At 34.2% G+C, this 15,797-nt stretch overlaps 1 protein-coding gene and 1 long non-coding RNA gene across 3 annotated transcripts in view; one reads left to right on the top strand and one right to left on the bottom strand.

Annotated features, from left to right (window-relative positions):
• The window catches only part of LOC133192086 (uncharacterized), a 427,629-nt gene that overhangs the window by 253,921 nt on the left and 157,911 nt on the right, over positions 1-15,797 (bottom strand). The window lies entirely within an intron of this gene.
• The window catches only part of LOC133192067 (sister chromatid cohesion protein PDS5 homolog B-like), a 63,930-nt gene that overhangs the window by 10,390 nt on the left and 37,743 nt on the right, over positions 1-15,797 (top strand). Inside the window, exons 5-13 of the mRNA XM_061327910.1 lie at positions 1,962-2,059; positions 2,185-2,311; positions 5,112-5,192; positions 5,642-5,782; positions 6,269-6,384; positions 7,738-7,978; positions 10,879-11,030; positions 11,112-11,225; positions 15,537-15,569. Coding sequence (XP_061183894.1) covers positions 1,962-2,059; positions 2,185-2,311; positions 5,112-5,192; positions 5,642-5,782; positions 6,269-6,384; positions 7,738-7,978; positions 10,879-11,030; positions 11,112-11,225; positions 15,537-15,569 — 1,103 coding nt within the window. The remainder of the gene's footprint in view (positions 1-1,961; positions 2,060-2,184; positions 2,312-5,111; positions 5,193-5,641; positions 5,783-6,268; positions 6,385-7,737; positions 7,979-10,878; positions 11,031-11,111; positions 11,226-15,536; positions 15,570-15,797) is intronic.

Genomic DNA, 15,797 nt, shown 5'->3' with positions numbered 1-15,797 from the left:
AGAGGAAGTGAATAATTTCGCCAACTCATACAACGTTTCATATGAAAAGAATTACAATGTCAGCAATGTCTGTTTCTCTGCAGTTTATCTGGGAATTTTAAGTCTCAAAGTTGAAAAAAATTAACGTTTTTGGAATTGGGAATAGTGCCGTTTATGGGTACCAGTTATATGAGGGATTGATTGTATATTGTTTTACGTCCCATTTGAGAATTTTTCACTCATATAGAGACGTCACCATATATTGGTGAAAGGCTTCAAATTTAGACCTTTACTAGGCACTCAGGACCATTGAGCAGTGAGAGTTCTTTATCGTGCCAATGCCGACCGTCACACGAGGCCTTGGTTTTTAAGGTCTCATCAGAAGGACCTGCTACTTTCACTTCAAAGTGCCAAGCACTTGGTGAAGGAACAGTTGCTACCTGTCTTTTATCGACTTGGGTCAGTCACGGCCGTGATTCGAACACGACCTTCCGATCACAGAGTGAGCACTCTACTGACTGAGCTACTGTAGTGACAAGTATATAGGTATGGTGAGCAAGGGCACCTCTTCCAAATTTGTAAATATTTTGGCCCCTCGGTCAGGGATTCTGGTGTTAAGATAGGGCTCTTTTGATCATCTAGTGAAATTGCATAAATTCTTTTAAAATCTTCTTCTCTTCCCCTGTATGTAAAGCAGATAAAGTAGGCTCATGGTTATGATGATCAAGGGTGCCTTTTCCAAAATTGAGAAATTAATGGCCCCAGGTTGAGAGGTTCTGTAGGAAGAGGGGGCTCTATTGATTATTTAATGGAAGTGCATTATTTCTTTGAAAATCTTTTTCTCTACTAGTTAAGATGAGTAAGAGTGTTTCTTGGAAAATTGTGAATATCTTGGCCCCTGGGTCATGGTCTCTGGTGTTAAGGTGGGGTTCTATTGACTATATAGTGAAATTGCATTAATTCTTTGAAAATGTTCTTTTTGCCCCTGGGTATTTAGCAGATAAACTAAATGCATGGTTATGATCAAGGATGCCTCTTCCAAAATTGTGAAATTTGTGGCCCCAGGGTCAGGGGTTCATTTGGAGATGAGGGGTAGGTCAATTGAATATATAGTGGAAATGCATACCGTATAATCCCTATTAACGGCCCCGGGTGCTTAGAAAATTGCGAAAAGGGGGCGGTTGTTTTGGTATTCTAGTTATAATTTTTTTATGTCATGTTTTACCTGCAAAAAATCTTTTGAAAAAAAATTTAAATTTAGAGAACCACTAAAAGATTGTCTAACTTTCCTTTAAGTTAAGATAATCCATCGAAATTATGCTATATGATTCATTTTTCCACTGAGAAATTGGAGAATAAACAAGGAGAACAAATTTTTAGGTAACTTTCAATTTCAGGAATACTTTACGTACGAGTTACCCAATAACCAAGTTTCATTTTCACTTTCTTCAAATTATGGTGGACTTTTGATACGATTCTAGATGATTTTAATCACTGTACAGGGGGCCCTTATTTCCCAACAATTGAAAAAGACCTAGGGGGAGCTTATAGGAGCAGGAGCGGTTAATAGGGAATATACAGTATTTTTTTTTTCTTTGGAAAATCTTCTTCTCTACCCCTGGGTATTTAACAGAAAAACTAATTGCATGGTTATGATGAGCAAGGATGTCTTTCAAAAATATGAAATTCATAACCCTGGGGTCAGGGATTTTGGTGTTAGGGTGAGGCTCTTTTTGAATATATAGTAGAAATGCATTATTTCTTTGAAAATATTCTTCTCTGCCCTTTGTTATTAAGGAAACATACTAAGTTTCCATGATGAATCATATTAATGTGGAAGCATCCTCTGGTAATCTAGAGAATACATTGTATGTTGGAAAAAAAATCTGATGCAAAACAGCAGGGCCAAAGTGACTCAGGTGAGCATTGTGGCCCATGGGTCTCTTGTTTTAATTCTTTTTTTTTTAATTTTTTTTTTTTAGAATTTGGCCTGGGTGAAGTCTTTTAATATATGTATTGAATTAGAGGACAGCCAAGAAATATTTTGCAGTCTTTTTCAGTTAATGTTTTCAATAATCAGGTATGTGCCAATGATTTTCCTTGCTACTTTTGGTTTTATCTGTAAAATGGCGTAATAATATATATTTGCATTCTTTCTAACATCTGTTTTCTAAAATTCTTGCTAATTTTGTATTTTAATGACAGTGAGAAACACTCCACAAAGGTTAGGAATTTTATTCTGGATATGATGGCACCACTGATCACTGAAGCTGATGCAGTGTCACAGGAACTGTTGGATATCATCCTCATTAACATCATAGAACCCTACAAGGTAGGATTCAGTGGCTTTTTGGAATATCTAAAAAATTATGAGGTTTTAGCTCTACTGATCAGAAGAGTTTCATGCATTAGATGTTTGTGTCTGTAAACAATTTTTCATAATGCTTACTTTTTCTTCAGTGTTGGTCCAATATTAAGAAGACTTGGTATACAAGTGAATTATGCAGAGATACATAATTTTGTTAATTAGCTTTTGATTTTGACAATCAGTATTGCAATGGTTATGAGAAATGATAAGTTCCTCTGAAATTCTTTCAAAGTGCTGCTATTCCTTAAGTTTTTGTCCATTTTCAATATCACTTGTTGTACACAAGAAGACTTTACCAAGATCCATAATTTTATAAAAGTTTTTATGCCCTGCCATGAATATGGCTGAGCATATAGTGTTTGTCATATCTGTCTTCCATCCCTCCGTCCTTTTATCCTTCTGTCGGTCATTCTGTCACACTTTTTATTTAGCTCAGTTTCAAAGAAACTATTCTAGGTAAGTTCATCAAACTTTATATGCTGATGCATATTGATGAAATCTATTCAAGTGGATCAACATTTTTGACCTAGATCTTTCCTTTTACCTTGACCTCACTTTTTAGCTCACCTTAACGAAGTTGGGGGAGCTTATGAAATACCCTAGGCGTCTGTGTCAGCATCGGCGTCCCAAGTTAAAGTTTTTGGAGCAGTTTTCTTTTCAAGTACTTCTATGCCCTATATTAATTAGAGATGCATGGAGGATGCTTCTACTGTGTTTCATTGTACCAGTCAAGGTTTCTGATGCTGCAATTTCAGCTAAAGAATGACCAGGTTACTGTTTTTGAAGCAGGTTAAAGTTTTTGGAGCAGATCTCATTTCCAAGTACTGTAAATTCCTTATTTTACGCGAGTACTTAATATCGCAAAATGGCCCAAGGGCGTCAAATCGCGGGAACAATAATTCGCGAATCAGTGATTTATCTAGAGATTTTACATACATTAAAGCACCATAAAAATAAAAGCGAGTAATTTTGTTTAGCGAGTGGTGCTCCTCACCTAATTACGCAATAATTTATTCCTCGCATATATTTAAGAATCTACAGTAACTATAGGCCCTATATTGACCAAACTTCATGGATGATACATCTAAGGATGCACACTACTGGACTTGCTTCAGATGCTGGATCTGACATATTTTCCGGATGTGTGACCAGGTTAAAGTTTTTGGAGCAGATCTCGTTTCCAAGTAATTATAAGCCCTATATTGACAAAACTTGCATGGATGATAATCTAAGGATGCACACTACTGGACTTGCTTCGGATGCTGGATCTGACATACATTTTCCGGATGAGTTACCAGGTTTAAGTTTTTTGAGCAGATCTCATTTCCAAAAAACTTTAATTCCTATATTTACCAAACTTGCATGGTTGATACATCTAGTGATGTACACTACTAGGCTTGCTTTGGATGCTAGATCTGTCCTACATTTTCCAGAAAAGTGACCAGGTTAAAGTGTTTGGAGCAGGACTCATTTCCAAGTAACTATAAGCCCTATATTGACCAGACTTGCGTGGATGATGCATCTAAGGATGCACACTACTGCACATGCTTAAGATGCTGGATCTGACCTACATTTTAGGGATGAGTGACTAGGTTAAAGTTTTTGGAGCATTCTAAAGTTCATTGTAAAGTAACTGTTTACCTTACCTGGACCAAACTTGCATGGATGATACATCCAAGGATGCACAATACTGGACTTGCTTCCGATGCCAGATTTTACCTACATTTTCCAGTTGAGTTACCAGGTCAAAGTTTTTGGAGCAGTTTCTTTCGAAAGTGACTACAAGCTGTATGCTAACTATCTTTTCACTCATGATACATTTATTGATGCATACTACCAGAGTTGCTTCAGATGCTGGATCTGACCTACATTTTTCAGAAAAGTGACCAGGTTAAAGTTTTTGAGCAGGTCCATTCCAAGACAAAGTTTTTCAACATCTGAAATATGAAAAAGGACATGCAGCAAGAGGACAGTGGGTCAAATGTAAAATGCACACGAAAAATCTGTATATTTTATTAATAAATAGTTGAAATACACTTCTGAATTATTTAATACTAAACCAGTAGGTCTATAATGCAAATTTTATTGAGAACATTATTAAACTTATGATAATAAAAGTTAAGAAATCCAAACATTACACTAGGTGGTTTATATTTGATATTTATGTGTGACTGACTGGAAATAATTCTCCAAAATAACATCCATTTATGTATAAAATAATCGAAAGTAATCGAAAAAGTAATTATAATTACATTGAAAATTTTAGCTGTAATTGATTAAATTACGATTACAAGTAATCGAAAATCTCTTCGATTACAGATTACTTGAAAAAAAAGTAATCATTACAATCGATTACGATTACCCCATCCCTGTCCATTCCCAAGCAAATATAAGACCTACATGGACCAATCTTGCATGGATGATTTTTCTAGGGATGAACACTACCAGACTTGTTTCATGTGCTAGATCTGACCTACATTTTCCTGATGAATGACCAGAATAATTTGTCTAGAGCAGGTCCTATCCAAGTAACTCCAAGACCTACCTGAACTAATCTTGCATGGATGATGCATCTAGGGATGCACACTACTAGATTATTGGTTTAGTTTGGGACTTTGTCTTACTTAAAAACAACATTTGTTGAGGTGAGCTCTGTAAATATGATTACCTATGTTTATAAACATACTATCAAAAAAAAAAAAAAAGAAATCATCATTTGGGAAAAAAATGAAGTCTTTGTTAAATGTAGTGGTGAATATTTCAGACACAGAAAAGGGTAGCTTATCAGCTGGCCAAAGATTTGTTAATACGGACTAGCAATGCTATAGAACCTTTCATCCAAACAGTGAGTATTTTGTTTTTTGTTAAAATACATGAGGTATGCTATAGAACTTTTCATTCAAACAATAAGTACTGTATAAATGGAAATTTTAGTAAGCTGCAAATGTAGTGACTTGTCCTTAAAAATTGGTATATATTTTTTGTAAGAAGTAATTTTAGTGATTTTTTAATGCCAACAAAGAAGCTATTACAACTGATATATGCAATCAGTTGTTAGCAATATTCAATTTTAGCAACACAACACCCTTGCTAAAAATGCCAAAATTGAATCCTTGCTAAAAATTCAGCTAGTATGGTATTTTATTTTTGGTATTGTTGGCAATGCAGTGTTTGTTATAATTGAAAACAGTTGGAAATACATCTAAAATCAGTACTAATGCAAGTTATTTACGATGAAATTTTAGACATTTTATTCTGACAATGGTGCATATAATTCATGTGATTTGCTTGTAGTTCTTCAACAATGCCTTGATGTTGGGAAAATCTTCTGAGAGTGAAGTCTCCGACAGGCTTTATGATCTCATCTATGAATTGAACCAAATCTCTCCTAATGTTTTACTCTCAGTTTTACCACAACTGGAATTCAAATTAAAGGTATTGTAAAATAATGAGAGCACATTGAAGCAGTTGATATCCAACACCAGCTGTAAATAATAAATGAAGACAATATTTTTTCTCTAGTTTGTTAGTCCAAATTCTACATTTCTACTACCCTCTCCTGTCACTGGTTTAGCTTCTAGTATCAGTCACTAGACACAAGAGTGGACTCACTCCTGTTTACTAGGACCAAGTCCAGAAATTTTGAAAAAAACTGTCAACTGCTGCAATATGGTTGTATATTGGAGTAGTAAAAATACAGAATGATATTTGTAGTGTATGTGAATATAAGCCTATAGAAGTATCCCGCAGGGTAAGGCCATGTGACAATTGTTTATCTAGATTGATTTCTGTCAGTTTATACTCTTGGTGTCTTAGTACCCATTTATATATGGGTTTTGACTTCAATCAATGATTTAGTATAATATTTTTAACAGATTTCTGTTGTAGGAGGTAACTTCTATTTTTAAAAAACACTTTCAGAGCAATGTGGAGTCAGAAAGGAAGAAAGTAACAAAACTGCTTGCGAAAATGTTTTCCGACCCAGGATCAACTCTTGCTGACCAGAACAAAGCTCTCTGGAACTGTTTTCTCGGAAGGTACATTTAGGACCTTATTTCCTACAAGCGATTTTAAAATGTGGAAAGCTGTTGTTTTGTTCTGTTAAGTACCCTTATAGGTGAACATACTTACAGTGATTTTTCTACACCCAATTTAGATGCGAATGTCGGCCCTTTCCCCTCTCAAAATTTACCGATTTTTTCCCAATTTCTGTTGTTTTTTTCCCAAAACAAAACCATTGTTGTCTTTGTTATATTGAATTTTTTATGTATGACTTATCTACAATGAAACGCTTTTGTTCTCAGTCATTCAAACTCTTAAAATAATAGTAAGGAACAGCAGATTACCTCGTGCATTTACAAGACCTAGAAAAACACATGGGTCATGTCAAACTTGTGTGTAAATACATCATAAGAAAGTGTAAGATGCTTGTGAACCGGCGAAACATAGCTTTACTTGTAAATCCAAGTACTAGTAGTTCTACAACAAGCATCCCTGATTTCATGAAAATCAAACTGTTTCTACACCCGGCAGATTTAAAAAAAAAACTAGTATTGCAGAGAAATTGCAGCAATATGAATAGCTAGGGTAACTAGAAAGCTTTAATAATTAGTTTGAAAAATAAATGATTTGTCATAAATCATGTCAGATTATTCTATCTTCAATGGCTATTACGAGAAGGATTTTCTCTTATGTCTACCATTATGGCAATTAAAACAAAAAAAGGAAATATAGGTTGGTCACAATTAATGACAACTTTCACAGATTAAAACAAAGGGTTAAAAAAAGGTTAAAAATTTAGAACTGTGTCTAATTTGATATTTTGTAGCAAATAAATTGAATAAAGGATGTAAAGTTAAATTACAATCTTACTGATTTTTCCCAATTTGACACAAATGTCAATGATTTTTCCCAATTGTAAAGGACCAGGCCCCTTTTAAAAAATGTAGAAAAATCACTGACTTAAACAACGGAATATATGCATACTTTTCATTTTTTTGAAAACGAGTGTGTCTATGTCTAATGACCACATTTATACAAAATGGCTACCAAAAACTAAAAGAGTATGCAAAACTAGAAAATGAGTAGAATTTTTCTCCCTGAATTGGTCTCTGCATTTTTATTGAAAATAGATAAAAATTGCAATGTGTATACCTCCAAACAGATGTATGGGGCCAGAGAAGCGTAATTTCAAATTTGTATAGCCTAAAGTAGGGTTAAGTATGTTGAATGTCGCATTGATATCTGTGTCGTTTGTTTCATTGATAATGAGCCACTACTCAAGAACTTGCTAACCAGCATTAAAATATTGATAAATTATAATGGTTTTCTGGATGGAAATAAAGGAGATACATTTCAGTGGATATAAAGATATTATTTTCTGTTCACAGATTTAATGATATTAGCATTTTGGTGCGTCAATGCTGTGTTTCACACTCCCAATTTCTTCTTCAATACCACCCTGAGCTTTTCAAAGACATTGTGGAACAGTTAAAAGTTCGCCAGCATGATCCTGAAGAAACAGTCAGGATGGAAGTTGTTAATGTCATTTTGACTGTTGCTAAGAATGACTTCTCAGTATGCACAGAGGAATTGCTCAGTTTTATCAAAGAAAGGACTTTGGACAAGAAGGTTAGTTTTGATTAATGTTTTATAGTCAATAAGGTCAATATATTTTGCGTTTTTTTAAATGGGTGGATGCTGTGTATATTTTGACCAGTCGTTTTCACAGCAGTATCTTTAGATCCCTTTGTTTATTAAGAAGAGATCTCATGGGATAGTTGGTTATGAGCAGCAAATGACTCCTGATGATTTCAGGTCAAAATTTACCTATTATACCCAATCACAGATGATTTATGACCATAGTCATCAAATTTTAAGTATAGATTGGCTGTTTTAAATTGATGCCCCTCTCCCCTTTCCATTGTTTTCTGCCAGACAATAAAAAACAATTGTGCTTTACACACAGGGTGGCCACAATGTTGTGGGTCTTGATTTTCCAAAGCCAGCAGGTTTTTTACTTTACTGTATCTACAAAAGATTTCTGATCAGTATTTTAGAAACTACTGGCGCAAATAAATTTTAGTGCTTGTGCTTGTCATCAAAATATATAAATGTTATATTCTTTAACTTTTTCAACACTGAGAAACTTTTATCAAACAAGCCCTGGTACACTGAGTAACTTGGGCCATCACTGAACATTTCACCTTCCATTACAAAAAATACAATAACTTCTTTATTTCTTTGAACATTTTAATAAATGACACATTATTAGAAAGGTGAGACATTTCTCTTTTAAATGATATCAAATTTATATATATTCAAAATTATTTAGCATGTCAAAAGCACTAATAAAAATCATAATTATTTTATAACTCATCTTATGTAATATTTTAATAAATTTACTGCTATTAAGTTTCAAAATCGCTTATGTTCTTTACAAGTTTAAAAGAGAAATTATTTCCAAGTAAAATGATATGCAATATGTCAGAATTTATTGAAAAATAAGTCCATAATAATAAATAAGTAAAACGTGGTGTTTCGAGACTTCAGGAGAAAGCATGCTCTGTTTTGGAGCCTTCAAAGTCCGATTCTGAGTTGTTTCTCCGACTAAATTTCTCAATATTGTGAAAAACTCGTATTTTTGTTGTCTAGAGACATCTTTAATGTCTAATTTCCCGATTTATTAAAGTTTTCATCGTCAGAAAGATCGGACATTTTGTTGTTAACCGCCATTTTGCTTTCTTCGTCGTTTTCTTTGAGATTCATCTAATTTTCCTTATTTTTCCGCGATTTTCACTATGTGGTCGGCCATATTTATTAACAAGTGTTTATATCCATCTACCCGTAATTCATAGCGTAAGTTCTTGAACAGAGAATACCTTCTATTTCTAAGAATAAACGTTTACTTTCAGTTTTGTGTCTGAAACCGATGAATCGGTCTACCGTGTTCCAAGACGAAATTTTATCAGACTGATGTATCGGTCTACAGTGTTGAAAGGGTTAATTGATCCATGCCCGTATTTGATTTTGCAGTCACTCGAGCACGCAAACACAATAGCATTGATTTCTTACTCACATACACAGGTAAACAATCATTCACTTTTCCGTGGTGTTGCAAGCACATGGACATGGCACAATGTCGATTTTAAATTTTTTTAATAAAAAAAAAAAAACATGAGGAATTTCTTCTTTAAACCATGCATGCATAGAAGGAACTGATAAACATAATTAGGTATTGTCTGCAAGGTCTATCTCCATGCTTGATCACCTTGTTCACCTCGAGGCAATAGATGATTGACACAATGAGAAGCCCAACTTTGAAGGTGGTAATGAAAAGTACCGGGTAACAACTAACAATAGTTTTATTAACTGATTAATTTATGATTTGGTGTTCACCAGTGCAAGTGTGTTTACAAAAAAAATTACAGCTACCCTACAACATTACGTAATCGCGCGGTCCAGTTTACATGTACTTAAATGATTGATTTGAACACAAAAAAGTCTAATATTTAGAAATCCATTAGCACCAGGGATTTATCAGTACCTTCTCAGGGGCCGAAAGTCGGCCCCATTCCCAATTGAAAATGAGTTCAGTTTTTCCCAATTTGGCAGTATTTTTTCCCAATTGGTGAACAATGCTTTTATATTTAATTATCTTGGAAAAACACAAAGTAAAATTGTCAGAATGTCTGTAATTTTCATCAATTCAACTCATTTAGCAAAGCTACAGTCATAACACGTTTAAAAACACTGTAAAAAACATCGCTAACTTTTAATCCGAATTTCCTCCGTTTTTCTGAAAATAGTGATATCGTTGTAATTATATAGATTTATTAAGTTATTATCTACCTACTCAGTTGATCTAAAAGTGAATGGTAATGGCTGTAGGCATTATTTCAAATAGAAAAATATATTTTCAATGCATTAATACATATTAAAAGAGGACTTTGAGAAAATGTTTACTTGTATATTTTTTTGCAGGAGGTTTATAATCTCCAGAAACAGATTCTATAATGACCTAAATTGGAATCTCATACACACATGTACTACCATAAGTTGTATAAACACTTTATACTCATTGAAGTCAATTTTACTTTTATTAGAAGTTGGATCATATTTAATTGTCTAGCTGTTTGGTTGCCCAAATTAAGAGTTAATGCTGAAATGGTAAATGAATTTTGCACCTGAATACATGATTTAAGCAACATTTGTAATTTTTCCCAATTTCATCAAAAAGCCGATATTTTTTTTCCCAATTCTCCAAAAATGGTGTTTCCCAAAATAGGCTGATAAATCCCTGAGCACACAATAAATTTTAGCGCTCAGGAGCCCTTGCACCAAAGGAGCTTAAATTAGTAGTGCGCCATATTTTCTCGATTTACAGTATTTGATTGATAGTCATTTGGCTTCATACATTGGTTAGCCATGTCACAATTAGGCCATTCTAAATTAAGTAATAGGATAAGGGGACTTCTATGTTAAACCAAAAAATTGTTGTTTAGCAGAATTGTCTATTATTGTCATTTTAGTTTCAAATCCGTCAAGCTGCACTACTGGGCCTTGGACAGCTGTACAAAAGATTTGTTTTAGCTGAAGAATATGACAAGGCAAATGTTGAAAAAATATCTTGGGTTAAAGACAAAGTCTTTCATGCCTACTACCAGAGTAACAATGAGGACAGGTCAGGCTCTAGAATTCTGTAAATGTGCTTCTGTTTAGATGTTTGTGTTTAGAATTACATTTCTTACTTGCATTATTTCAGACTGCTAGTTGAGCGTGTTTTCAATACATGCTTAGTGCCCTATAATGCTGAAGTGTCTGAAAGAATGAAGAGGCTGTATTTGTTGTATGCTACAATAGATGATCATGCTGTGAGGTAATTCATATTGGGAGGCACTTTTTCAACACTTACTACTCACTGGGTTTTTAGCTCACCTGAGCCGAAGGCTCAAGCGAGCTTTTCTGATGAAAGAGTGTCCGTCTGGCGTCTATGAACTTTTCGCATTTTCCACTTCTTCTCAAGAACCACTAGGCCAATTTCAACCAAACTTGCCAAAAATCATCCTTGGGTGAAGTGGAATAAGTTTGTTCACAGGAAGTGCCACACCCTCTTTCAAGGGGAGATAATTAAGAATTTGTGAAAATTTGGTGGCATCTTTTAAAAATTTCCTCAAGAACCACTAGGCAAGAAAAGATGAAACTTAGAAGAAAGCTTCATTACATACTCTAGATTAAAGTTTGTTCATATCAAAACCCCCGGGGTTAGGGCAGGGTCACAGGAGGGGGTTGAAGTTTTACATAAGAATATATTGGAAATGTCTTTAAAAATCTTCTTCTCAAGAACAGCGAAGCCATGATTAGTCATATTATAATAGAAGTATCCTCAGGTAGTGTAGATTCAAGTTTGTTCCAATCAATTTGACCCCAGGGGTAGGGCAGGGCCACAACAGGAGGTCAAAGTTTACCAAAGTAATATATAGGAAATATCTTTGAATAATCTTCTCAAGAACAGCTAAACCATTAATAGTTATATTAATACAGAAGTATCCCCAGGTAGTGTAGATTCAAGTTTGTTCAAATCAGGACCCCCTTGGGTAATGCTAATGTGTAATGGTAATTCATTGTAATCATCACATTTTTTCAAAGTAATTCTTTCAGTTACAAGTAATTGTAATGCATTACTTAAAAAAAATGTCAGTAATGACCATTACTTTTCAATTACATTTTGTATTTTAATCTCTTTTTAGCTCACCTGAGCTGAAAGCTCAAGTGTGCTTTTCTGATCACCTGTTGTCCATCTGTCTGTCCGTCCGTCACTGTAAACTTTAAATTCACATTTTCAACTTCTTCTCGAGAACCACTTGGCCAATTTTAATCAAACTTGGTACAAAGTATCCTTGGGTGAATGGGAGTTTAAATTGTTAAAATAAAAGGCGAAGTCCCCATACAAGGGGAAATAATCAAGAAAAGGCAAAAATAGGGTGGGGTCATTAAAAAATCTTCTTCTCAAGAACCACTGGGCCAGAAAAGCTGAAACTTATATGGAAGCATCCTGGGATAGTGTAGATTCTAAATTATTCAAATCGTGACCCCCGGGGTAGGGCAGGGCCACAATAGGGAATCCAAGTTTTACATTGAAATATATAGGAAAAATCTTTAAAAATCTTCTTCTCAAGAACCATTGGGGAAATCTGGTAAACAACAGCATGGCCAAAGTTACTCAGGTGAGCGATGTGGCCCATTGGGCCTCTTGTTTTATTATTCAATCTGATACAAGTCAAGGTCACTGAGGGGTTTGTTTTTTTTAATCTATAATGTTGAAGTCTTAAAATTAAAATCTTTTATCTTACCATTTTTTTAAAAAAATATTTATTCAATGGTGATTGATAAACATATTAAATAATAGTTTTAATAGAAACTTCTTGACAATACAGTTATTAAATCAATTGAAAAGAGCAGGAAAAAATATTAAAAGAAGTCATTAGGTTTCAAAGAAAGCCACATAACAAGTGATAATACATGTTTACCGTGACTACCAATTAATATACAAACTATATTTTTCAACTAAATTTTTTTTTCACCTTTAACTTCAAATCTTTTATCTAGGTACCGGTAATTATCACCTTTGATTGGGTTAAGGACATACGCAATGTAGTTTGAACTTTATTGTCCATTTCCCTGGAGTTAAAGAGTTCAAATACTTTAAAAGAACTGTGTGCTAAACTTTAATGTCCATATTTTCTGTTGTACACTTCTTCTTCAACAAGTTTGGGTAAACAAAACATCTAGAATATATGTTTAGTAATTTTTGTATATTTTTCTTTGCATTATACAAGAATTTTCATCATTTGATATCTTTTCAAAACCCCTGGTAATGCATGCTGATTTTTTGTCTATGAACATCTGATGGCACTATAATCTTAAATTAAGAATATCTTGAAAAATTATCAGTAGGTAAGGTACGTTGCGTATGTCCTTAAATTTATATCCCGATTAATTATGCCTGCCCAGCTAATTACAGGTGCTAATTCATTAAATTATTAATACATACTCATTTTTACCTTTATATTATCATTAGTTAATTAAATATGATCACTTTATGCAAGACATATAGTATAAAATGTTGATCATTTTATTTTAATAAAAAAAACAACAACAGAAAAACTAAAATTAGAGACTGAACAAAAACTACAACATTGAAAGTGTTCCTATCCACTTTCTTTGTTAACTGTAGATTTGTAAACCGCATGAACATAATAAATCAATCCAAAATGACTTAGAATCATCAAACTTAGTTGATGCATCTTGGGTCCTCCGAGAATGACAAGTGATAAGTAGGTCACCATGACCTACTCTCAGGTACTAATTGGCTAAGAATCATCCTGGGTTCTCAAGAGTGTTTTATCTAAAATGTAGGTCATGATGACCTTCCTTTGGAATTTCAAGGATTTATCTAAATAAACAGGATACTTAGAGGCTTCAAATAGAAGTGATAGGTTGTACAGTTTATCTGAAGAGCGATTCAAGGCCCTTGGGCCTCTTGTTAGTAATTGTGAATTTTCATAGTAAAATTCTAAGTCTTTTAACTTGTTAAATAATTTTCATTTTTACTACTTTTTTATGCCCCGTAATCAAAGATTCAAGGGCATATAGTTTTTGCCCTGTCCGTCTCTCTGTCTGTCTGTCCGCAAAAACTTTAATCTCGCCCATAACTTTTGACTGGTTGGAGCTATGACTTTCATATTTCACATGTGTATTCCTTGTGACAAGACCTTTCTTTGAGTACCATCATATTTGACCTTTTGACTTTGACCTTGGAGTTTGACCCACTTTTGCAAAATTTTATGAGACATTAACTTTGGCCATAACTTTTGAACAGTTGGTGCTTGGGCTTTCAAACTTTTCATGTGTTATCCTTGTGACACAATCTTTCTTTGGATGCCAACACCTTTGACCCCTTGACCTTGACCTTGGAGTTTGACCTACTTTTGAAAAAAAAACTTTAACCTTCACCATAACTTTTGACCAGTTGGTGCTATGGCTTTCATACTTCAGATGTGTATCCCTTGTGACAAGATCTTCCTTTGGATACCAAAAACTTTGACCTTATGACCTTGGAGTTTCACCTACTTTAATCTAAAAAAATTTTAACCTTGCCCATAACTTTTGATTGGTTGGATCTATGGCTTTGATATTTCACATGTGTATTCCTTGTGACAACACCTTTCTTAACTACCAACATCATATTTGACCTTTTGACCTTTACCTTGAAGTTTGACTCACTTTTGCAAAATTTTATGAGACTTTAACAATAGCCATAACTTTTGAACAATTGGTGCTTGGGCTTTCAAACTTCACATGTGTATTTCTTGTGATAAGACCTCTCTTTGGATACCAACAACTTTGACCCTTTAACCTTGACCTTGGAGTTTGACCTACTTTTGGAAAAAACTTTAACCTTGGCCATAACTTTTGAACAGTTAGAGCTAGGGCTTTCATACTTCACATGTGTATGATTTTTGAAAAGACCTTCCCTTGGATACCAACAACTTTGACCTTGACCTTAGAGTTTGACCTACTTTAATTTTGAAAAAACTTTAACCTTGGCCATAACTTTTTAACAGTTAGTGCTAGGTTTTTATACTTCACGTGTATTCCTTGTGACAAGACCTTCCTTGGATACCAACATCTTTGACCCTTTGAACTTTGAGTTTGGTCTACTTTTGAAAACCTTTAACCTTGACCATAACTTTTAAACAGTTGGTGCAAGGCTTTCATACTCTTTCATACCAAAAACCTTGATCCTTTGACCTTGACCTTGGAGTTAGACCTACTTTGGAAAAACTTTAACCTTGGCCATAACATTTGAATGTTTGGTTTTAGGGCTTTCACATTTCATGAACATGTGTATCACTTGTGACAAGACCTTCCCTTGGGCACCAATTGACCTTGACTTTGACATTTTACTTACGTTTGAAATACTTAAACCTTCGCCATAACTTTTCAACAGTTGGTCCTAGGGCTTTCATATTTCACAAGTATATTCCTTGAGACAAGACCTTTCTTTCGTTACCAACATTTTTGATCTCTTGACCTGGAGTTTGACTTGCATTTGAGAAACTTTAACCTCTGCCATAAGCTGCCATACGGGGGCATCAGTGTTTCACAAACACATCTTGTTTTTCAGAGCATTCCATGAAATGTTGAAGAACAAAAATCTGTAAGTATATGCATTTGAAGTCATACAGTATTTGTTAGCATATACAGCTGTACTTGTTATTTGTACAGTTTATTTGTTTTGTATGTTCATTAAACTTTTTGTGTCCCTGTCATGAAATTGCTGGGGCATATATAGAGGATATTCAGTGTTTTGCAGTTGGATATGGAATTTATTTCGCAAGTGGGACAGGAAGATTTTTATTTCATATTTTCATGAGTGCAAAGAAAG

Source organism: Saccostrea echinata, unplaced genomic scaffold (assembly GCF_033153115.1).
Source record: "Saccostrea echinata isolate AGI-Se365-2 ecotype Australia unplaced genomic scaffold, CSIRO_AGI_Sech_v1 ptg000025l, whole genome shotgun sequence".
In the NCBI taxonomy this organism is placed as follows: Eukaryota; Metazoa; Mollusca; class Bivalvia; order Ostreida; family Ostreidae; genus Saccostrea; species Saccostrea echinata.
The sequence above is the reverse complement of the archived record's forward strand: the minus strand, read 5'-3'. Positions and strand labels throughout refer to the sequence as shown.